Source organism: Idiotropiscis lumnitzeri, chromosome 4 (genome assembly GCF_059441095.1).
Source record: "Idiotropiscis lumnitzeri isolate Australia: NSW breed Sydney's pygmy pipehorse chromosome 4, RoL_Ilum_1.0, whole genome shotgun sequence".
NCBI classification, from domain to species: Eukaryota; Metazoa; Chordata; class Actinopteri; order Syngnathiformes; family Syngnathidae; genus Idiotropiscis; species Idiotropiscis lumnitzeri.
In genome coordinates, this window is record NC_142394.1 from 17,014,319 (window position 1) to 17,038,364 (window position 24,046).

General features: G+C 39.3%; 2 protein-coding genes across 4 annotated transcripts in view; one reads left to right on the top strand and one right to left on the bottom strand.

The window, feature by feature from the left end:
• Positions 1 to 206: 206 nt before the first annotated feature.
• On the bottom strand, positions 207 to 5,834 carry cltb (clathrin, light chain B). 2 transcript variants are annotated; one of them, XM_088292594.1, is made up of 6 exons: positions 5,407 to 5,834; positions 4,827 to 4,873; positions 3,771 to 3,888; positions 3,556 to 3,667; positions 1,880 to 1,933; positions 207 to 1,067 (listed from the first exon to the last, which is right to left on the bottom strand). In XM_088292594.1, exons 1-6 carry the CDS (start codon positions 5,567 to 5,569, stop codon positions 896 to 898), a joined length of 666 nt encoding a protein of 221 aa, XP_088148720.1. In that variant the 5' UTR covers positions 5,570 to 5,834; the 3' UTR covers positions 207 to 895. The 2 variants fall into 2 exon arrangements, with proteins under 2 accessions (XP_088148720.1, XP_088148721.1); XM_088292595.1 differs by lacking the exon at positions 1,880 to 1,933 and having other exon boundaries at positions 5,407 to 5,828.
• A 2,160-nt stretch (positions 5,835 to 7,994) lies between these two features.
• The window catches only part of LOC148338352 (PDZ and LIM domain protein 7-like), a 34,232-nt gene continuing 18,180 nt past the window's right edge, over positions 7,995 to 24,046 (top strand). The window contains exons 1-3 of one of the 2 annotated variants that reach the window (XM_088292593.1): positions 7,995 to 8,278; positions 13,449 to 13,547; positions 22,447 to 22,598. In XM_088292593.1, coding sequence (XP_088148719.1) covers positions 13,452 to 13,547; positions 22,447 to 22,598 — 248 coding nt within the window. In that variant the 5' untranslated portion in view covers positions 7,995 to 8,278; positions 13,449 to 13,451. Of the gene's footprint in view, positions 8,279 to 11,827; positions 11,967 to 13,448; positions 13,548 to 22,446; positions 22,599 to 24,046 lie in introns of those variants that run through there. The other variant, XM_088292592.1, reaches the window with a different exon arrangement.

A 24,046-nucleotide genomic window follows, 5' to 3' on the forward strand; every position in this document is an offset into this window, starting at 1 on the left:
CGAAAAGTAAAACTAATTATTTCAACAGTGACATTTCATCATTTTTTTTTTGGTGGGGGTTGGTTTCAGCTCAAAATTCAAATGTTTTTTTTCTATATGTAGTAATTAGGAACTGGTCTTCTGTAAAATATTTTCTAATCTGTAATGTGGGTCTATTTGCTCAACAGGTGACAGAATTATAATATACAAAGACAGACTACCACAAGTGATTACTATATTGTTTTTATTTATTGACCGCTTCTCTTAACATTCGCTTTCCTCAGTTTTCATAATAACCAAATAGGCAACATGTGAAAGTTGACACTCAGTCGATTGTAGCTAATAAGACATGGCTGAAATGAGAACGCAACTCCAGCTGTCAATTTCGATGCATTAACAAAATAGCTTGGTTGGGGATAATTTAGGCTGCCGTTTACAACTGTCCAAATGAAGTAAGTCTGAGTCTTTTCATAGTAGAGGACATTTAAACCGTATTGGCTTACAACTAACATTCCAAAGTTGGTGGTTCTACATTACTGAGAGGCATAAGTGGTTACAATCTGCAAGTATCTGACTACTCAATGAGCTAAAGCATATCTAGATATATATATATATAAAAAAACTGTGCACTCAAAATCTTGGCAGAGGCATGCATTAAAATTGACCAAAATAATCATAATTTAAAAGGGTAAGAAATTAACTTGTAACAATATTTTCCGCGGTAATAAAACAAATCTAATAATAATAATAATAATGATAGAACAGTTCAGGGTCCCACAAGTGTGAGGGATCAAAAGTATTGGCATCAAGAAAGGTTGTGTATCGGGAGTTTTCTGGAAACGAGGGGATTACAAACATTTTGTGATGTGAGGTGCGGTGACAAGTGAAAAGGCAAAGTTAGTGCGAGCAAGCCCCCCTAGCGGACGAGAGGGGTCTGTTTGAGTGAGATGAGCACGGAGCGCATCCGGGAGACGTCCTTGGCCTGCTTGTTGGTCTTGGGGTTGAAGTCACACAGGTGGGCTACGCGCTCCCACGGCGACGCGGGGCCGTCTCCGTCGCTCTCGGACAGGAAGGCATCCTCTGACGCTCTGTGGGTGGGATGGCCGATGTTAACACGCTCACGATTGACACGGCTTATGTCACGCCACACATGCACAAATGACCTGTCAGACCCAAATCTTAGAATTCAAGCAGGAGATTTAGTCATAACGTCAGAAAATATGCAAAAACGTTATTTTGTCAAGGATAAGTACATATTTGACATATTGATCAGTCTGCTTTCATGGAGGGCAACAAAAATCTGAAAATATTTACTGTTGAGAGGCTGACGAAGATACGGACCATTTTAAGTTGAATAGATTTGTCGATGGAGTTGATCAATTCATTATTGTATTATTCATTATTAATAATTGGTTAATTCATTAATAATTTCATAGAATTCAACTCAATTCAATTGGTTCTTTTAATTATGCAATTATAGTCAAATTCATTCTAAAACAAAAAAAATATTATTAGTCATATGTTACATAACTTGCCTTTAACTTTTAATTCTTTTTCAAATGTTTTTCTCCCCCTTACCTTCGATTGACCTGGCCAATTTGTAAACTTTAAAAATCGAATGAAAAAGTTGGCACAGCATGTGGCATTTCCATTTCTTGCCCCTTACCAAATACGTTCCGTGCTGCACCTAAACATAATTGCGCCTGCATTTCATTACACATTCTCATTTTATGAAGAATAATTAGTTTTGAACACAAGTTGAGGAAAAATTGCGTCAATCTCTGCAGGCTATGTAAAATGACTCTCTGCTACCTTTTTAGCGTCTGGTGAGAGGGACTAAGATGTGCCGGCGGGTGAGGAGGCAATCCAACATTGAAAAGCACAAAAATTCTAAACCTACACAAAGCCTATTAGCTCAGAGTTGGGCTGTTTGTAGAAAGCCTTGTCAGCAATCCTTAGTAGACAGGCAAGGCCAAGTGAGCAGGAAAGAGAAGGAGACAGGGAGAAGAGTGTCAGTGCCACACAACAGGTAAACACGTTAGACTATTACGACTAAAGAAGGGATGGTCACGCAAACGACAATGAATTAGTCAACAGAGAAATGTCAGAAAAACCACAAGTGCTACCGTGTCAGACTTGGGCAGAGTCTGTAGGAAAGTGTGAAAGAAGAACAGGTTAGCTTCACAAAGATGAGTGGGGGGGGGAATAAAACGAAGACCAAACAACACCACAGTGACAAATTGCTAACTTTGTACAGGGGGTGAAAAAAAGTCTAACGCACCAGAAATGGCAAGTCAAGAATTTATGTTCTTGACTGTTGATCATTCTTGTCGGACACGTCAAACTTACTAAACATACTGCAGTGTATGTTTTAAACAGGGCTGAATGATTTTGAAAAATAATCCAATTGCAATTTTTCACCGTTCAATATTTCAAGTTAAAGTTTCAAAATGCTACCAAACAAGTATGGCGTAAACAAGGACATTATAGTTTACGGAAGAACGAAAACGGAAATTGGAAAAAAACTTTTCCATTAATGAAACTGGGAAAAAATGGAAACCTTTAATTATATTAAAAAAAAACACCCTAAACTAAATCGTACATTTATGAAACAAATTAAATCTATCAGTACTATCTTGCATGCACTTTCGGGGTAATTTTAAAATTTATTTTGGTATTCTGCCATGTCTGTACAGAAAAAGCAAGGTCAAACAGTCATTTTATTTCAATTGTATTTAATGACAAATGAACTAGTGACCTTTTTTTCCTGCACCCATTGACTCCTTATTACTCGCTGCCATTGACTGACAGAAGCCAAAAAGTACATTCATTTTATTACCTGGGCTGGCAGTGAGTGAGTTAAAAAACAACAATAAAAAAACTAATGCTAAAACAAAAAAATAAAATAAAATGTAAAATTTTCCCCCAAAAAATAAAACCTAACAAAAGCTAAAACTTGCCCTGTAAACAGAATTAAAACAAAAAAGTCAAAACAAAATACAAACTAGAATGAAAAATGTCATAAATCTGATTATAGCAAGAATTCAACTTTTCATGAAACAATGATATGCAAAAACGTGGATGGCACATTATAAGCACTAAACTATTCTATACACTCTATGAATAAATAAAATAAAAATGTAAGCATACCAAGCGATCAAAATATATTTTTTCTTTTTTAAAATTCCAAATCATAGCCTTCGCAATTTGCAAACCGTTCTTCTGCAATCTATTCTTGCGATTAGCAACGTGGCAGTGGGGACACCTGACAGGTACTGGTGATCAAAACCTGTATTTGTTTACAGTTAATTGAGCCAGAGTGTGCAAAAGAACCTTAAGACACAGCCGTCACTTGTTCTAGTACATTTCCATTAAAGCGCCTGTATATGTTCTGCTTTGTTAATTCTCATTAAGTCAAACTTATTCACACATAAGTACGAGGCCAAGCCAAAAGTTGGTGTGAGAATTTCTTTGCCACAAGGTTATTTTAACTTCATTATGGAAACGACATTTTGCTATTGCAGTCTTCATAGACCGTCTGCATACCAACAGGCGGACCTAAGAGACACTACAAACCTGTTGTTGGCCTTGTTCTTCTCCATCTGCTCGCTCTGGTGCACGTGCCAGTCTTCCAGCTCCTTCTTGGCCTTCTCTCGCCACTCCGCCTCCGCTGCCTTGGATGCCGAGTCTTGTTAAGGCGGATGAAAACAAAGAATCATTTGCTACATACTGACTCAAGTTGGAAGGGAAAAATGATCAGCAAGCAACTGACGTGCAACTCAGTGACTCACCAAGAGCTTCAAGGCGTTCTTTCTGTTCCTCCCTCCACTTGCGTAAACTTTCTGGCTCTTGCCTCTGAATATCCACCTGCGCGATGGCTGCGTAGTTGTCTGTGGGACCGTTGGACTCCTTTTGGAGGACAGCAAATGTGTCAAGGTAAGAAAGCAATCACGGGAAAACATTTTGCTCTTTTTTGGAATACAAAACAAAAAAATTGTTATTTAGCATAACCTCTGTTTTGGAACTCTATGTATAATTGGAGCTTGTTTGGGAATGTTCCCAGGACAAGGATTTCAAGAGGGCTCACATGTTTATTAATAAGATTATTAAATGCTGGTTGTGGATATAATTGATTAAAGAAAGTAAATACAACAACAGCCATTAACACAACGGAATTATGAGCATGTTCGTACAGTTACCATGTGCAAGTAAAGCTACTGATGCAAAGTGGCTAATATGCGAATATGTTCTGAGCAAGACTGTATAACTTAATTTATAACTTTTTTAACACAAGTAATGACTTGCTTAAAAATGAGTGAGGATGCGACTCAAAAGTGCTTGATTTCATTTATTTTGTGCCACTTCACCTAGTGACTTGTTCAAAGCATTAAGGTTAAGACTGCAAACATACTTATTACTTGCACTTATGGAACGCTGCAGCCGACGGAGAGAACAAGCAACACCTACACACATCACAACATAGGAGGGCAGCCTTTTCGGGTCCGGAGTCAGCTAATCATGAGCATCTCAAAAAGAAGCGATGACAACACTGTCCAAATTCTGGACAGAGAGGACTACCAGTTTGATAAAGGTGTGAAATAAATAATCTGTCAAACTACAAAAGCGCCCTCTAAACAGAAAATGGGTCTTGCGTAGTTGACTATCTCCTGACATCTCTGAATGTAAAATATTATCTCACACTGTGGGGTAAAAAGGCCACTAACAAGGCCATCTCCACACCAAAGACAAACCTGGAAAAGCGTTATAGATTAAAGCCAAACTCCAAAAAGAATCCAGTTGCCTCCATTCCCAAGCAGACGTCATTTTTCCTTCTTGCTTTGACCCACCTGAAACAGATCCCCGTTCACTGTGGCGGGCTCCTCTCCGAAAGGATCTAACATCGTGGCAGAAAAATACAAATACAAATTCATATCAACATACACCTTTTGGAGTGTGTTTTCTGTCGCTTGGTTACTACGCTGCCCTTTTCTCTGTAAAAGTCATGCAAAAAATGCTGCAGCACCTGTTCGGCCTGTTTAAGGGACAAAACTTCCGGGTTGATGAGTTAATGTTATTGATGAAATTCTTTAGATGGTGAACGATATATAAAAAAAAGTATGAAACGAGGCGTATGTGATTTTAACGTGTATATGTTATCGCTGTTGAACGGGGCTATTCAACTAGCATTGATGCTATTACGCTAACCGACTAAAGTATTATAAACGGCTACATTAATCATTAAACATAATTACCACCCTTATGTGTCAACATTACGTTCGTAAACATGGCTGGTACTATTGTTCGACAAGTAGGTTAGCAGTCCAAATTGACTATCAAAGTGGAGCGTTTATGTTAGCTCAGTAAGCCAGTGAGGCTATGTTAGCTTTCGTTAGCTCGTAGCTGTTTGCTAAGCGATCGGAAACTTGCCGTAGTTGCTAGTCGGTAGCACGGGGGGCTCTTGGCTTTCCGCCTCGTCTAGCACCCCAAAGCCTTCGTCGTCGTTCTCTATGCCCGCTATCTCACTCTCCTGCTGGGCTAAAAACGCAGCGGCCGGGTCCTCTTCTGTCGGGTGTGCTCCGTTGTCAGCCATCTTTCACTAAAAGTGTTGCCTTGAAGTTGAACTAAGCTAAATATGTGTGATCAAGGCAAACAAAGCCTTGTTTAATGGCTAGCGAGCCAACAACCGAGAAAATGATGAATATTTAACTTGTAATAGTAGAGAGGATGCTGAAGGATGTAAAGAAATGCCAAATCGGCCTTCGACAAAACAATCAGCGACTTCAAGCCCTCACTGATGATGATTCATGATTTCTCCACTTGATTCAATTGTGGATGATGGAAACGGTCAGTTGCCACAGGATACCATATCTTGGCATTTAGTGCCATCTGCTGGCCACTATGTTTGCTGCAGTCGACATTTTTGCCCATCACATTTTCCGTTGTGCTTGACGCTGCTTCTACACTTCAAGGGTCACCAACCCTTTTAAAACAAAGAACTACTTTTATGATTCTTATGAATTCGAAAGGTTACTAGTTTTAGAATTTTTTTTTTTTTTTTTTTTAGAAATGAGAAATTATACACCCTTATGAAAAAAAAGCTAAAATCACCTTTATGTTGGTATAAACATGTAATTTTATTTCATTCATGGGAAGGTTCCAAGCATTGATCATGTTAGTAATTTTTCAAAAGCAATAAATGATTTAACAAGCTAGGAAACAGGAATACATAATTTTTTGCAAGTGTTTGCGTTATGTTCATCACTTATATAACCTTTTGAAAGGTGACACCGGATATGTTAATTTTTATCTTATTTATTTATTTTACTTTATTTTTAATCTTTACTGTGGCAGGTGCTGTAGTGCAACTCAGCATCACTCCGCTGACTTAATACTATATATATAATTAAATTATCTACATTAAAAACATATAAACACCAGGAGTCACATTTTACTCCCCAAACAATGCTGAACGCATCAAGTGTGAGCTCCCAGGAATACATTCTTAGGGGCTAACGATGCAAAGTAATGGCTGGAATCAGTAAGCAAACAACTTACCGTACAAGTATTGGTTGGAGGAGCATGATAGGACAGCGCCAATTCCGTACGGTGATGAATCACAGACTAAGCACAGGGGGGTCACATTGTGTCGACACTTAGTAGGAGAAGTAAGGCTTTTGGGACGCCTGTTCACAGTCTGTGGTCCGTTTTCACTTAACGTTTTGTTGGCGCAGAGAGTTGAGTGGGTGCAGAGCAGATGAGAGGTTTGGCAAAAACTTGTTGTAGTAATTTACAAGGCTGAGGAATGCGTGTGGCTGGCTTATGTTTTCTGGCTGTGGGGCATTGACAATGGTGTCGATTTTGTCCCGAGTTTTTTTTTGTCTGTTTTGTGTCAACAGTACTAAGTGGACTTTTTTGAAAAAAACTTTTGTTTACCCATTGGCCATATTCTTTCAGTCTTGTCAAAAGTGCATCCAGATTTTCCAAATGTGTTCCTTTTGTTTGAGCCCGTAACAATGGAACACTGAGTACCTGGGATGCCTCATCGCAGCTGGTCCAGAGCACACTTGTGATGCCAAACACGCGTTTGTTGTATTGATGTTGGCCTTTGCGTGTATTGATGGTGAGGTAAAGTATTTGTGTGAACCTTGCTCCATCTCCATCTTCAAGTCGGCTTGGGCCAACTCCATCTTTGTGAAATGAATAAATTCACCACAGATACACACCTTGTCAGGTGCCTTTGTCCAAACAGGAATGACTGGTGTTGCCCATTCAGACCACTTCACTTTTCTTCATATCTTTTGGTCCATGAGGTTTTGCACAAAGTAGTTCTGCTTCCACCTTAGGGCGTAAGGCTGAGGGAACAGGGGGGAGCTTTGCAGGCTTCTTCAAGGCTACAGGTATCAGCATAGATTTGATTTCATGCTCATCGAGTTTTTCTAGGCCATTTTCGTCCAAATAAAGGGACACCTTGTTACTTTATTTGACTTTCGCCTTTAATTTCCCCCAAGAGGTGAGACTTTTTGACCTTTGTAAGTTTTGCGTGACAGCTTCAAGCCAGGGAAACGTTTGTTGTGGTCAGAGGTGGTTCTGGCGAGTTTTTGGGCCAAAGTGAATCGTCCCTTGTTGACTCCCCGACACCACTAATTATTATTATTGTTTTTCTTTTTAAAGTTTAATTTGTAGTTATCTTAATTATTTGTTATTTAAGTATCATTTGCTTTTCTGTCAGGACATTTGTTGTTTTGATGAACTGCTCACGAAAGGTATGGCTCATTTCACAATGTCAAATGTCCATCCATCCATTCTCAGATTTATTGAATTCATTTACAGTAAATTCAATGTAACTCACATTTATGCAAATTATTCTGTCCAAATTGTCTGGTATCACTCATCTCTAAATGACAGAAACCAAGTATGTCGTTTTTCTATCCTTTTACTGTCACAGGTGCCATGTATGAACATTCAAAGCAAATCTAAGCGGTTCGGCAAATGAGTGGTTGGACATAACACATTTTGGATTACGGACAGGCCACGGCAGGCCTCTTCCTGGTGTCCCACCCACAGACGTCCGTGCGTGGTCGCATCTCCCGGATCTCGAGCGTCGGCAGCGGGCCATGTGACCTCTGACGTCTCGACGTACTGTAAAGACGTCTCGGCGCTGGGCAGCCAATGGGACTTCCACCGCGGCTTCCTCCTCGCAACTCGCTTCGCACCAGCCCAGAGGAAGTCTGACACTCAGGCAGCTTTTCACGGCGCTATCCGGTCGCCTGCTGCTCGTAAGCACACAGAGGAAATCGAGGTAAGGCAACTAAGACGAACTTGGATTTCGTATTTTGTTCTCTGTCGCGTAACTTTCAACCGACTTTTTTTCTTCTCAGGTAGGCGTAGTTGCTTTTGGTTCCCTTGCTCGACGACTTCTTGTACGACGACACTTAGTTTACTTTGTCGCAAGAGTGAGCGTTTGAGAAATATTTGACTTTTTCAAAGTATATTCCAACTAGTGTCTCCGAAGGAAGTCTCCAATGATTTTAACTTTTGGCGAATATTCACTTGGAAAGGAACTCCTGTTCTACTTACTCAACTCGAAGATGTCGTAATTGCCCTCCCTCGATGCAAAAGTGAAAGTTTGTGTAGGCTAAGTTGCGATAAATTGCCAACATCAAACAAGAACATATTAGAGATAAAGTTGTACATTTTTTCCAGTGAAACGTACATTTTTTGAGGTCAGAGGAAAAAAAATCAAGTTCAGTCATAATTTTGTGATGTATTTGAGAAAAATATATTTTCTTAATTTTTGAGCGTTTCTATATTTTCAAGATTCAAATTAAATACAAAGAATGCAACAATATACATGAGTGAAGTTGTGTATGTTCAAGATTCAAGTCGTAATAATAAAAGAATACAATTGAATAATTTTGAGGGAAAAAATCCTTAATTTTCAGAATGAAGATGGTAATATTGTGCAAATAAATCTATTTTTTGGGGAAAAGTTGTACATTCCCGTCATCAAAGTCGTCGTTTTCGAAATTAAAATCATAATACTGCGAGAATAAAGTTCTCAATTTCTAATAGAATTCATATTTTGTTGAAAACATGATGAAAAGTCTTTTACAGTAAATTTCTGTCCATCGCTGGGTTCCAGAATGTCCTCACAATAAATGAAATCCATGATATAGAAATACCCTTCAGGCATGTTTTATAGCACTTAATTTGTTTTAACAGTGTTTAAACACACTTTTAAAATGGTACAAACACATCGTAGGAGAGCGAGAGCGCAAAATCAATGAAAAACACAAAAATATTGTATACTCACGTCGATGATGATTCAGCTTCTGTAATACAGTTACAATCCCTTTTCCTCACTGAATTAAAGGTATCTCCTTAAAAAAACCAAAATTAAATTAAAATCATTTTGTGAAATTGACAGTCGGAAACATTAAGCCTGCATGAGCATTGCGCCTCATTGTGTCTCGGCCCTTCTATATTGTTGACTTTATTTTTTTTTTTGGTCATTGTTAGGAACATGGTTATATAGGCAGTTGTTGGCTATCTAATTTCTTTTGTATACTTGTGTGGCTCCAGCAGTGCTGTTTTGGAAATGTAGTGCAGACAAATGTCAGGATGCCTCTCCGTTAACATTCCATTCCATACAGGAAGGGAAAATGCGGAAGTGATCTGCAAGACAAGCTGCATGCTTTTTCCGTATTGACAGAACACAACCGGCAATCAGCGGCTGAGAAAACGATGGCGACGCTCTAATTAGTTGAATCAGTATGTATAGGTAATTTTCCGTGAAGCGCGGGATTTAAACTCAAAATAATCCTACAAAATGCCGGCAAATAATAAAAATACAAAATTAATAATACTTACAAAAAAGCAAAACATCGTGAGTACAAACCTGGAACCCTCAAGATCTATTTTGGAGATCAAAGTTTATTTTAGAGTTCTTCTTATTAGACAAATTTAATATTTTTGCAATTTCAAATTCATAGTATGTGAGCAAGAATAAAGTCACATTTTAGAACAAATGCATTATTTTTTGGGGGGTTAAAATTATAATATTATGCATATTAGGCCATGTTTATTTAAACGGCATGTTTTTTTTTAAATTCTTAATACTATAACTATCCATCCATTCGTCTGTTCGTTGTCTGTATGTATCAAACAATAATGAGAATAAACATGTATAATTTCAAGAATAAATTCTTAGTATTACAACAATAAAGTTGTAAGAGAAGGAAGAATAGAAGTTGCCTTAAAACTCTTTCGTCCAAAGCAATCTGCTACTACTTGCCACAAGTGTGTGTGTATTTGGAGTTGGATCTTGTGAAGTAGATCCAAGTATATAACAAGAAAGCTTGTGTTGCCTTCAAATAACTTCACATTTTGGCAATTAGTCACCAGGAGATAAAATACAAGTGCAGTGAACCTTCAGATGTTGTGAATTGCTCTTGTAGTTATCGTGTAATTTCATATTCAGACTATATAGCATGGCTGATTATAAATAGCAAACACCAAAAACAGACCAGGTTATGGAAACGTGGTCTATACATGAACTGTAGCGAACTTGCTTGCATTTGAATAGTAAAATAAAATTCCAATTACTCTTCGTATTTTTATCCATCTTCCTTGTCCACAAGCAGCTTTATTAGACGTGTAGCATAGCCAAATATTAATTCTGCAGAAGATGTGATTTAGGCCAAAGACTTAAACTACTTCAAGGCAAGTTGTGACCACTAGTATAAGCGTAATTTGTGACATTATATGAAGCAATTATGTAACAAGAGATTATGTTGGGAGCCAAAGCCTTAAAACGTTGGCGAGTGATTGTCAGCTGGCAACTGCCCGTCACAAAGTGATGAGAAAATCGGATTATTATGTTTGCAAAACTTCAGCGACAGCAGCCTTGAACTCTAAATTTATATTTGTGACTTGTGAATTATTATTATAAATACTCATTTAAAAAAAATAATATTTTTTTATAATACATTTGATGTGGACGTTTCTTTACTTGACTGCAGAGCGTATCAAGAGTTACATGTAATACTGCTGTAAGGGGTCTAGATATATTTCTTGGGCCTCTTTGTATAATTGAATTTTAAAATAATATGCAATAATGTTAAACATAAACATAGAAAATGGATAAATGCGTTGCATCATTTGCTTCTAAACGATATGCGCTGTAAATGTTACCATTCCAAATGCCTTTTCTATTTTGCTCACGGTGTTCGTTTTATATGAGACATAGTCAAGATAACAAAAGACACCTAGAGGAACCACCAGTTGTTTTTCTCGGAGGGAAATAGGAGGGATGCTTATTTTTTCACGTGAAAAATGGTGTTTATTAGAGCCTCGGCCATTATTGGAAGAATTCCGGTATTAGAATTCGCCAATGATAGAGCAAAATAATACCTCTCATGGTGTACCTAAATTTTTGTGGTTGTTAACTGCAGCTCTAGGCATAAAGAGTTCTGTTAAATATTCATGGTTCCCCTTTGGATTTACTTTATGATTCCTCTCCAAGCGAGTCCATCTGTTGCTTTAACGGCTCGATGTCATGTCATAATTGCCGGTTTGGTTGCACTGTGCCTTATGTCGTCCAGAAGGAATGCGATGTTCCCTTGCCCTCTCTTCACTTGCGGGCCTTTGACTGGTCCATAAGCACACAAACCTTTCACTGGGAAAAAAAACCCCACTTAGTTCAACTTAGCTGTCATTTGTTAGAATATAGTGGCAGTTGACGTCGTCCTCTCTGCTCTACCCCCCGGCACCCTCCCCTTCCTCCCTGTGACTCATGTGGGTGTTGGGCTGAAATAGTTTGGTGTAGTTTTACATTCCTTATATAGCCTCTGAGGAGTGAGTCGCAGCTACAAAGTTTAGGGGGTAGGCTTTGCCAGCAAGAGTGAGGCTCTGCTTGCTTGCCTGAGCTTTTGTGATTCTCAAGCTTTCTCCCAATTTTGGGCTACGGGCCGGCCCTTGAGGACAAGGTAGGTCTGGTTGTGCTCTCCAGGGTGAGGGAAGGCGGCGAAGAGCAGGTAACAGAGGTTCGGTTAGATGCACAGCTGTAAGCCGGCGGCAAGTGACGTAGCCCTCCGTCTCGAGTTGCGCTCTCAAAATTGCGTTAGTTATTTAGTAGCATGTCAGCCAATGTCAGGGACTCGTTTTAACCCAGCTGTCCTTGTCTAATAAGAGCGAGACAGATTATGTGGACCATTTCAAAATGTCAAAAGGAGTTTTCATTTTGCAAGCGAGCCAGTGTTTGATGATTACGTGGATTATTACATGGGTTATCTTTCAATGAAATGTGTTGCCTCCATGCCACGTTATATTGATATTGGAGCTTATTGTTAAATGTCAACGCTGTTCTTTTTATGCGGTAGATTTATGATGATGGTGTGTCTAGTACTGATTTGTAATATCACGCTCAACATCTGAATGTTAACCTCAGGTCCTGGCAAAAAGTATAACCAGCTAATAGTGTGTCTGTGCAAGTGTCTGTTCCAATACCGTATCGTGTATGCTATGTAAACACCTGAGGTCATTTTGGCAAATTCTACCATATGATGCGTTAAACACATTTTTGTCAAGAACATAAATGTAGCCCCAAAAATATAGATGACAAATTAGTCGCGTGAAATTGATTGTGGTTTAATTGCGACTTGAACCATTGAAGTCAAAATGGAGCGTACTACTTGTCTGCAACCAACAGAGGTGCTTGTCGATTCTATCTTGACAACATTGTGGTGTTGAAAACCACATCTGAAGTGGGCTATCATTATTGATTATTTTTAATTTCAATTAATCTATCAATTAGTCCATTGATTAATCTGATAAAGTTTCGATTTCTGTTCCTAAAACAATTATTGTTATGAATTTGGTACTGTTTAGTGATTACATTAAAAATCAATGCGAGTTAAACAGCAATTATGCAATATCACATGACAGAGACTGATGTTGGACTGTCCACACCTTTTTGAAACTGATTCATGTACTGGTTTAATCTTTGTTACTGTCATTGAAAGTAAAAGCAGTCTTACTTTACCTAAACGTAAGTTTATCAGTCTACTTTCGTGAAGAAAAAAATAAATCCGAACAATTTTTGGTTAAGTAATAGCTCTAAACAATTACTCGATTATTAAAATTGTCTTATTTGATAATTGATTATTTGTCAATTTATTAATTCTTTTTGACACCTCTAATTGGAAGTTGGTGTTATGGAAACCTCTCAGGATAACATAAATCTGCTGAATACACCTTTGGTTAAATTAATATTATTAAAAAGCCATCCTTTTAAAACTAATATAGAATAATAACCCATACGATTGTTACTTGGTCCCGTCGTCGATCAAGGAACTTGAGTCAAGTGGCCATCCTTAGTTCAAACATGGTGTGAAATAACCAAAGCGTGCTTAGCCTTGGTGGCCTTTTCCAAGGAATTAATATTGTTTGCTTTTGTGTCGTCCCTGAAGGCTATGAACGTGTACTCTGTAACCCTCAGCGGCCCAGCGCCGTGGGGCTTCAGACTTCAGGGTGGCAAAGACTTCAGCATGCCCCTCACTGTGTCAAGGGTAAGACTTTTGTTTACATGCATTTATCACCATCTAATAGTTGCCTCAATTCAGTACACTACCATGTAGGTTTTCTGTATCCGGCGTACAAGCAACAGCCTTTCAATGTAGCTTTTTAAACAAAGCGGCACTACAAAAAAAGGGAAAAGGTTGCTGCTGGTGATGAGAAGCAAGCCATGTAGAGGCGTCACTGTTACACATTTAACAGTGTGTACTCTCAAGTGCGTTATCTCTCCTGACCCGACCCAAATCAATCATTTCAACTGTTTGTTTACTCTCTTCTTGTTAACACCAGCACTGTGGCAGTATGCCAGCTACTAATGTTGACAAAAGAAGCATTTCCCATTTTTCACTTTAGCCTCCTCTTATATAAAGAAGCAATACACGCAATATTCTAAATCTGTGTTTAGGATTGAAACTAGGCCTTGAGTCATTAACGCTAATCGCTAATTTAAGCATGCTTAAAAAAAACTGAAATTAATTACGCTCGTTTTGACATACGGTGCCTGTTGCCACCGTTTGCATCTACTGCTCAAGCAAAAGCCGGAACTGGCCCTTAACATTAACGAAACAGAAAAATAAACCAGATACAAGACAGGTAGATGTCGTTTGTAAAAACGAAATTCCTGCCTACCTTAGTGGGAAACTTGACACAGGGAGGCGAGGATGCACTTTTGGCGCACATTTGTAAAGTGCAGAAACATCGCTATCGTAGCTTGCGCGCACCGTTTTAAAATGCAGATCCAGATTCCCTTTCTTTGCCAGTGCCATCGTAGCAATGCAGATAAAACAAACAAGCTTGGAATGAGAATAAAACAAAAATAACTGCTGACTGCTAACAACTTCCTGTGATGCTGGTCATGCCCCACTGTAGGTTAAAGGTGACCTCCTTTTTAAAATATTTTTTTTGTGGATGCGAGACTGTTCGGGTGCGTTAGCTGCAGTGTAAACTAACATGAAACTTATCATAATAATGAACACACACAAATACAAGCCCGCATTTTTATTTTCCTCCCCCTCGGAGTCAACTTGGGACCAGTCTACATATCGACCGCGATCGATTGGTTGGGCACTGTTGGTCTAGTGCCGAGCAGCGAGTCGCTTCGCGAGAGTCCCATATATTCTGGCAAGAGGCATCAGGCTACTTTTCAAAGGCAATCTTAAAGAAGAAAGTGACTCTGCCCACGTTTGCTGACAGCTGGACACAATTGCAGCACCTTCTGATCAATTTTTGAACAAACCCGGCTTACTCAAACGTGCTTTTTTTTCTGCCGGACTATTGATAGTTTTCAATAGCCACAAGGACATGCTGTCATTTGTTTGTTTGCCTCCTCCTCTTGAGTGACCGTCTTGCAAATAGCCTCTAACCTACTATTGAAGAGCACAGCAGCCACTTTCCAGGCCTTATAAGTGCACAACGGCTTGCTTGCTCTCCGGATCTCCTAGTGGTTGCCAGAACGCCACAAGCTTGTAAAGCCACACATACACACACAGATGCACAAACAAACAATGCACTACTGCATGAGTCACACTATTTTGAAAGCGGGATGCCACTGAGGTGTAACGTCATCAGTCTTGTCAAGACACGTCTTCTATCTGCTCTGCTCACTGGTTGGCATCAGTAACAGAAACGCCATGTCCCCTTGGACTCGTGACAAGATTGATTGTCCTCTCGCTACACACCAAACCAATGAGAAAGAAGTCATTTGATGATTTGTCCTCATCCAAAGAATCATTTGGGGTTTGGGGGCACTTAAAGGAATTTTAGTCCAGACAGGCGAGACCAATCTACCTGCAGGCTTGCACTGTAGATGTTCGAAAAAGTAGTCAGTGGTTGTTATCTTTGTTAGCTCCAGTAGTTTTCCAGGCCCTCTGGCTCAGGAGTTATAAATTTGGGACATGGCTTCTCTCATTGCCTCTCTGGCACTGTTTGCTCTTCTTGCTGTCATTAAAAAGTGGACGGTAAATCACACATGGACTGAGGAGGGTGACGGCCTTACCAAGTCTTCTTCTGGCACTCACCTCAGGCTGGATGAATTCAGTGGGTGGTCTCTGCCGGACTGTTGCTGGTGAGATTAGTGTCTGAAGCCAGACGTGAAGTTAAAAGCGATAATACAATGAAGAACGCACAGAGTGACTGGAGCAAAAGCTCTGCGAAATGCTGAAAATGATCGAAAGCGACAGCTCTTCACAGATCAATGGCTTGAAGCGTATTTGTTGTTGCAGGAAAGGTGAGATGGCAATTTGGGACTGTACAGTTAACGTCTATGATTAGTTAGCTCATGCTGCACTGTCATGTCATGATAAATGGTATAAATGAGCAATTATCTTTTGATTTCTATAGATAAGGACTATGCCATGCTACTTGATGCGTTTGAGAGCTGTACGGATTTCTGTGCTCTTTGCGCACCCCACTTGCTTTCCTTCCCCCTCTTGTTTGTGAGCTTGGGAAGCTACGCTTTCTCAGCATTCCTCACATTTTTCTTGCATCCACCCTGTCGCTGCCAGTAGACAATCCCTGACTCTTTTCCTCGCTCCATTTTGTCAAGCACATTCCTGAATTTTCTGGACAGTAACAGTTGATTTTTCTCTAAATTCTACTCATGTCTGACTGATTAATTATTGGCTATTGATAGCTTTAAAATGTAATTTTCTCTTTAATGTTTTAAACAACAAGCTTGATGTATAATTTAAGTTTGCCAGTATTTATTACATTTAAAAATATAAATAATTAATAAAAAGACAAAACGCCATCATTTTAAGGCACATATTAAATGAACAACACTTCTTTATTTCATCACTTTAAATGAATCAATTCTTAGTCTTGTAAATTTCTTTGAAAATAGGATTTTAAAAAACTCCATTAGTCGACCATAAATATTAGCTCTATATCACACAATAAGAGAAGAATCTGGTGCCCATTCGTCTTTGTCAGGAAAAAGAAAAACAGTTTGGCTGTTTGACCTTTTATTTTGCTCTTATTAATGGAGGTTCCATTGTACATTAACAGGTTTGGTGCAAGCTGAACCCTCACCGTAAAAAGTAAAAACTATCACCGTGTGCTTGTACTTTCCACTCTCCTAATAGAAAAACGAAGGCGAGAGGAAAAGCTAATAAAACCTTCCTTTTCCTTCTTTTACAAAAAAAAAAAAAAAGTTATTTTACACCCGAGTAGTCTTGTCACAAGCATAAACTCCACTTGAGTTTCTCTCAGGACTGTTTTTGTTTTTGGCCACATTGTTTGAATATGAATAGAATTCTAGAAGATGTTTCCAGTTAAGATTTGAAATGTTCAAATCATTTCAGAACTATTTCCTCGTCAACTCCTCACATTAGTCATGTCCATTTCCTGCGAGGGTCTGACCCAAAATGAGATACCTATGATGTCATCATTCCATTTATTTATCACTTATCCTGTTGAGGGGTCTCAGCGAAACTGAAGCCCATCCCTGCTGACTTATGGCGAGAGGCGGGGTACACGCTGGACTCACCATGATGTCATTTCGATGTTATTTTGACACATTTAACAATTGCCCCTGAGAGCTGTTGGAACTACCGTTAATTCCGACTTAAAAATGTGCTCCTATACACAACCAGGCCAAAGCGACTGAAATGAGAAAAGCACTCAGTTGAGAATTGATGAGGATTAAAAAAAATTAGCTGTCATGTTTGTTACTAGCAGTCTTGGTGCCGCTTCGTGTGGATGGTATGAATTGTTTGAAATTAGAAAATAGATGGCATTCTGTATTCCATGGAAGGGTGAATGCTGGCAAAAAGTGAAGCTAGCATTGTCTCGATGTGCACTAACATGTATTGGGTTCTTTGTTTCCACAATTTCATGGAAATGTTTTTTTTTTTTTTTTTTATGCGGATATTTTTGACTTGCTAATGATAGAACAAACAAGCAGCAAGTTTCAAGATTTTGGGAATGTTTTCCATTGGTAAAGTGTACATCGTTCTTTGAGGTTTTTGTGAAATTACTGGAAAGCCGCTGGATTCGCAAGAATTCAGGCGCGTAATCATTTGAATCCATCTTGCTTCATTTTCCATCCAGTTTCTATGGGCTCTTTTTTCAGATAAATTAGTGGAGCAGACTCTTTTGAAATAAACCATCTGATGTCTGGTCAATGTTTGAACTCATGACCATAATCTGATTCGTTTCTGGAACTCTTCACACAAAATAGCATGTGTCTTGTTACCTCACAATTTGATTTGACCTTGAGAAAATGGACATGTGGTCACGTAAGATGATATCGCTCCTTCCATGTATTCTCCATTTCATTGTTAATCAGAAAATCATCCAATTAGTAAAGCATAATAAGAAAATAAAATGGCAGTTTCTGTCTCAGTTGGGGTGGGTGGGGGGGCAGCTCCTCAGGAGTTTTTGCCCCAGATCTTAAGCCAGTGCAGCTATATAAACATTTTGATAAAATGATGTGCGTCCTCCTGCGCGCCATCTGTTTTTTATCAGTGAACACATGTGCCGTCATCAGAACTCAAATGCGGGGAGGAAATTACAGATGATGTCATGTCAATAAGCAAGCAAGGAGACGTAGAATGTCTCACTGCCACAGCTGGATGTGTCTAGATTCTTTCGGTTTGCATCAGTGTCTAACATGTCAACCATCTGCTTTTGGATCACTACCCTTAAAGCCTCTCTCGTGTGCTGGAGGAAAAGCAGCCTTGTTAGAGGGCTGCATGAATATTTTAGTACCTACTGATGGATTGCCCACAGGGGGCATGTCTCCTGTGGCGCATTGACTGCCAATTTCTTGCGTTGTAAACAGTGTAGCGGTGTTTTAAGGTGAGTTAACGCAAGGTGTTTTGACTGCTCGATACGGTCTTGGACGTACAGGTTTGGTTTCTGGTTTCTCAGAGGACTATTTATGGATTTGTATCAGCTGTGCCTTGTGAGTGATGTAAGGACAGAAAGTCTCTAGACCCCCAAATAGCTGTGGAAATAATAAAAATAAGTTGGGGCTGAGTTACCCGGCCAATGTAACTACAGTGTGGAAAAAAAAAATCAAGCCAAGGATAGCGTTCAGCATTCAGTCAACAGAAGCACTTTAAAAAGCGTATTCTAGACCTCGCACATTGAAAAGCTCTGAGGTTTTGAAATTTGATCTTGCAAAACACCTCTGCCGCTGTGCTCTTGTGAAAGGCAAATTGATAAGAAAAGGCTTCACTTACATAATGTCATTTATTTGACGAGAGCACCTACTTAATAGTTATGGTATCAATTTATTACACGTGGCCCCCCCCCTGCCCAAATTAGAACACGGTGGCACTGTCATGCACGCATCACGCTTGCATCGTTATTTGAGCTCCTTGCTTCTCATGAGCCACTGTACAAGTGCAAGTTACCTTCTGGAACATGTTTTCCACTGTCCTTCGCCGTATTAACAAACTGCTGCGGGGGATATAGTGTTTCCGTCCCACTCCCCTCCCCAACCAACCAAAGGCCTGAGGACAGCAACTTTAGGTGCTGCCTTCTCAAGTGAAGGAACAGCTGCATTCTGAACCTGAGCCAGGCACACAGGTGTCCGTGTCTATCACGGACTCAATCGTAAATGAAAACAGCATTTGTAGACTTTACAGCATCAATATATAGTTTTTTTTTAGTTCACGAAAATACCATAATCCAATCCATCAAATATTTGATATTGTTTTGTATTAAAAATGATTGCACATTTTATGTTTGTATTACAAACATCAGCTTTTATTATGATGTAATTTGTGCCAATTATTATAGTACAGTATCACCTATCTGGGCCGTTTTAATATTATTTGCTCAATAATAGTAAAGACATGCCCCAGGAATTTCATATTGAAAATAAGTTAGATTTTGCTTGTATAAGTATTAGAATTATTATTTATATTTATTATTGTTCAATAGTTATTTCAGATTTGTTTTTTTCATGACTTTTCAAAATGTTTTTACCGTTATTGGTCCCAAATAATTTTATGATTTGTAACATGTTTTCTGAAGTTGCTAATTGCGTTTTGGGATTTACTCCTATTGCTTAATATACTTTTTTCATAATGGGACACTCTAAATTGCCCCACCTACTGCCCGACGACTGCTGTGATAGGCTCCAAGCATGCCCGCAATCCTTGTGAAGATAAGGATAAAAAAAAAAAAAAAATTAAAATGGCCAACTTGTTTAGACCATCAACATTTCATACTTAAATTTAAACTGTGCATACAAGCACATTATTTTCCTCTCTAGAAGCAGAGTGAGAATTTAACAAACTCTTTGTCCATAAATTTGGCCTGTGAGACCTAGTGTCAGAACTACAGTAGCGATTTTGCAGCTGAAAAATGCACTTGAGTAAGCCTTGTTTATTAAAAAGTGATCATTCGGAATGACAATTGTGTCAGGCTGTCAGCATCAAAGTGTGTTCTATTAACGTGCCCGGCTAGCGCGACTAGTTAATAGACCTAAATGACTGCCATGCGATGTCATTGTAATTCACTTTTTTTTAGCTCTCTTAATTAGCGATTGGACATTATTGCATGACAACATTGTACTATTGTCTGCGGGAGCAACAGTTTGTGACGGCAATAAACCACACCTCAAAGTAGTCAGTCGTTACGCCACGACACGTTGCTGCTGTTACAACTTCAAAATAAAAGTGTAATTAGATGTCCATATATTATTCGGTCAGTAATGTTTATTTAGAAGCAGGCCTTATTCCCGATAGTTTATTGGAGGTAGAAAAAATGCCTTGCATGTTTTTTGTCTTCGAACCAATGTACTTGTACTACTCGACTACCTGTTTCAGCCCTACTTAACTCTTTTGGGCAGGGGCCAGTTAATTTAGACGGAGCATATTATACATTCACTGGACACAACATTAGGTAATGCAAGCTCAGGCTAATGAGATCAAATTGAGGTATACTTGATCACAAATTTGACTTATATAAGCACTTCTCAGCATAGTCCAATGAAGTGCTAGACTACTGCAAGCACAACAATAAAGATATTGTTTAATTAATTAATACCTCTCTGACTGTCAGTCACAACTGAGCAGTACAAGGCAAAGTAACACAATGGCAAAAGTACCCGTACTTCCTCCCATGAGATCATACAGGTGGTATAAAGCTTATCTCAGCCATGCTCAAAATTGCATGGGCTGTTTAGGAAAAATGTAATCATGTGGTCTTGATGGAAAGAGTTTTTCTGGTCCAAGTCAAGAGCAGGTTTGCATCTGTAACAATTCGTGCCAAGGCTTACACAATATGTTGTAGGATGTTGCTAATGATTTAATCGCGGTAAATTTACTTTTAAACGGTATTATGGGAGGTCAGACTGTGTCTGTCAGCAGGCAACCTCAGTGGTTTACCAGAATGTGCCATCTTTTAGAACATGTCACACGTGTCAAAGTCATTATTCTTTTCCTAAAGAAGACTCACAAAAGTTTTGTTTTTATCTTTTTAAGTTGACAAGCTGTTTCTTTTTTAGTCTCGCTCATGGCTTCCAGACAAGGCCAATCAAAGGCAATTAAAGTGATGTTTTAACTTGACTGTAAAAAAAAAAGCATTGCCTCCGAGGAACACATTTCTTCTTATTTTTAGCGTTAACATGCTTTTGATTCAAGGCAGGCAGATTTCGTGGGGTGCACTGTGGCGCTGTCTTCAGTTTACAGACAACACCTTACCTCCTTGCTTGCACAAGTGTTTATGTTTAATGTGCAGAATCAAAGCAGCGAGCGTGATAGCTTAGCTGAACATGGCAGAAAGCTATTGATTGAACTGCTGAGTTCTCTGAGCTTCTGATGAGCCAACATTTGCAGGGATCCGTGACACCAGTGAGTAATGGGGGTTTTGCCTGAAATCCTGGCGCAAGCTCTCTTATCTGATGCCACTTTGTACTTCACTTATCAGTGCATTTGACACACGGATCGTGTTTCATTAAGCCACATGGCCAAGCTGACAGGGGCCTTACTAAACCTGATTTGGCGTCTCCCCTTTTTGTATTAGCGGTTTTAGTGGAGATGGCGGGCAGGGCAATTCTACCTCGATTATAGACTGTCTTTTCTTCCTGTTTGTAACAAGACCATATAGCGTTGACAGAACGTCTGCCCCAAGAGGATGATGTCACCCATTTTGTCAGTGAAACTGGTCAGAGACTTACCTGTCTGCATGGAAATAACACATGGCTGTTCCAGTAATTTATGTGATCGTATGAGGCATGTGGTGGCTGTCTGAGGCTTTCAAGGGCTGCTTTCATCATCTGTTGTCACATCTGCAGTGAATCATGAGATGACTGATGACATCATGATGGCCTTTTGCCCTAATAGTGCTGAGTGAAATGGCTCTCCTGCCTTGTCTGACTGTACACACTCTCTGAGTTGCTGATTAGGTGGTATTAACAACCATTAACTCACTCTCAGCCCTACATGACTTTTGGATTTTCAGTTTTTTGGTTTGACATGCCCTTCTGTTGCCATAAACAAATGAGACAATTGGTTTGTCATTTAGGGGCTCTGCGCACAACACTATTGTCAGGTGAATATAGAAAAGCCGATTGTTGTTTTGGGTGCGTGGGTCTTTTTTCAAGCAGCGGGGTTGTTTTCTCTGTGAAAATGAAAATGGTTTCTGTGAAAACAGCAGTATTCATTGCAGGACTGCTGAAGTATGTCAGAAGGAAAACAACAACAGGGCTTTTGTAGTCGTTTTCATGACTGATTTTCCGCAAAAATATACCTTTTGTACAATGTTAATGCATTCAACTGAGTATTTAACTGAGTCATGGACATCTAAATTCTAAAGCCACACAATGCCACTCACAAGTGCAAAATTACTTTAGAGTGAAAAGAACACATTGTGCACAATCTCTTATGTGTAATGTTGAAATAGCTCAAAATCTTTTCTATCCTGTATTCTCTCTTCTAGCTGACCCCGGGTGGGAAGGCAGCTCAGGCTGGCGTCGGGGTCGGAGACTGGGTGGTCTCTATAGATGACCTCGACGCGGAGGACTTGACCCATGTGGAGGCCCAAAACAAGATCAGAGCAGCGTCGGACTCCCTCACTCTCACCCTTAGCAGGCAAGTCAGGTTGCAGGGATTTGACCGAGGAATTGTCTTCAGTTTAATCTCAGTCAAGTGCAGAACATAAATCACGACACATTAATATCCACTTTGTACTCTACCAGATGAGCTATCACGGTGCCTTAAAATCCGGAGCAAGTTGGAGAAAGTCACGAGTCACAACATTAGAGCCACCGATATTAGTCAAATACTATTCAAAGCTCGAGTAAAAATATTCCTTAAGATAATAGTTTTTCATTTAAATTGAATTTGTTTGAGAGGTTTTCATATAACTAAATGTTTATAAAGTATGGTTATAGTTTGCAAGTCATAGTCAAGTGCATGCAGCAGCCTTTGTCCCTTTGAGCCCTGGTTGATAAAAGCACAGTATATAGATTAATGCACTTTGTTGAAGAAGCTGAGCCAGAAAATGTTCTGATGTTTTCAGTCATTTTAATTAAAAGTGGTTGACCTTCATAAAAACAGCACTTAAGAATTGCCCATCGAGACTCTGCCAAGAACTCCTGACTGAGAATGTGTCTCTTCAGAGTGCAAAGCAAAAAAAATGATTCATGGGGTACTTAATTAAAAAGGAAAAAAATAAGACCACCCACCCAAAGGAAATTGGACTGTTTTGAGATTTGGATAAAATGAGAAAGTATTGACTTGTCAAGTCATAAACATGAGCCGTGATGCTGTCAGGAGACTCATTTAGATTTTGTGAGCCCCCAGAAGTTCAGATGCTGTGATCACAGCTGTTGCTTAGCCAATATCCCCCCCATCACCCTCCCTATCCTTCTCTCTTAGGGTTTGCCTGCCAACACACTGGGGCTGATATGTACTGACAAATCTTTCACTATGTTTCCCTTTGATTTTCTAAATAGCGGTGCCAAAACTTAAAATATTTCTATTCTCATGCATACAGTATGTATAGAAACTATTTCCGCATACGCAAAAAATAAATGAATCCATCTGAGAATAAAACTGACCCCCTCATAAAACATTTTAGGTTACTACATCGTTGAAGATTTTGCAATAGGCAAGTCCTGTCTGAGGAAGTTGCAGAAGGCAACTTTGTTTACAGTATACATACAGTATGAAGATGCTAAATATGAAATAATCATTGAATTATCGTATTGTATCATGATATCAAGATGCAGGGCCACCGCAACATGGCTCATGGTGGTTTTACAAGCCACCACTCAAAATAATCTAGGACACTGCAGTCGCCTCCATTATTCATAAATGAAAGACGTTTGGACCCACCAGGACTAGCCGGCCAGTGGAGTTTGCCAAGAGGCAAGTGAAGGGACTCTCACACCATGAGAGAATAAATTCTTTGGTCTGATGAGACAAAGTTCTAACTTTTTGGCATCCACGCCAGTTGTCATGTTTAGAGGAATCAAGGCACTGCTTTTACCTGACAAATGCCATCCTTACTGTGAAGCATGCACATAGCAACATCA

Bases quoted from the DNA above. Each gene is read 5' to 3' on its own strand.
- cltb (XM_088292594.1), bottom strand. From the start codon at position 5,569: ATGGCTGACAACGGAGCACACCCGACAGAAGAGGACCCGGCCGCTGCG. The intron at 3,668-3,770 runs GTGAGTCACTGA...CGCCTTAACAAG, and splicing joins AGAACGCCTTGAAGCTCTTG to ACTCGGCATCCAAGGCAGCG. The intron at 1,068-1,879 runs GTAGGTTTAGAA...TCCCACCCACAG, and splicing joins TCTGAGCTAATAGGCTTTGT to AGCGTCAGAGGATGCCTTCC.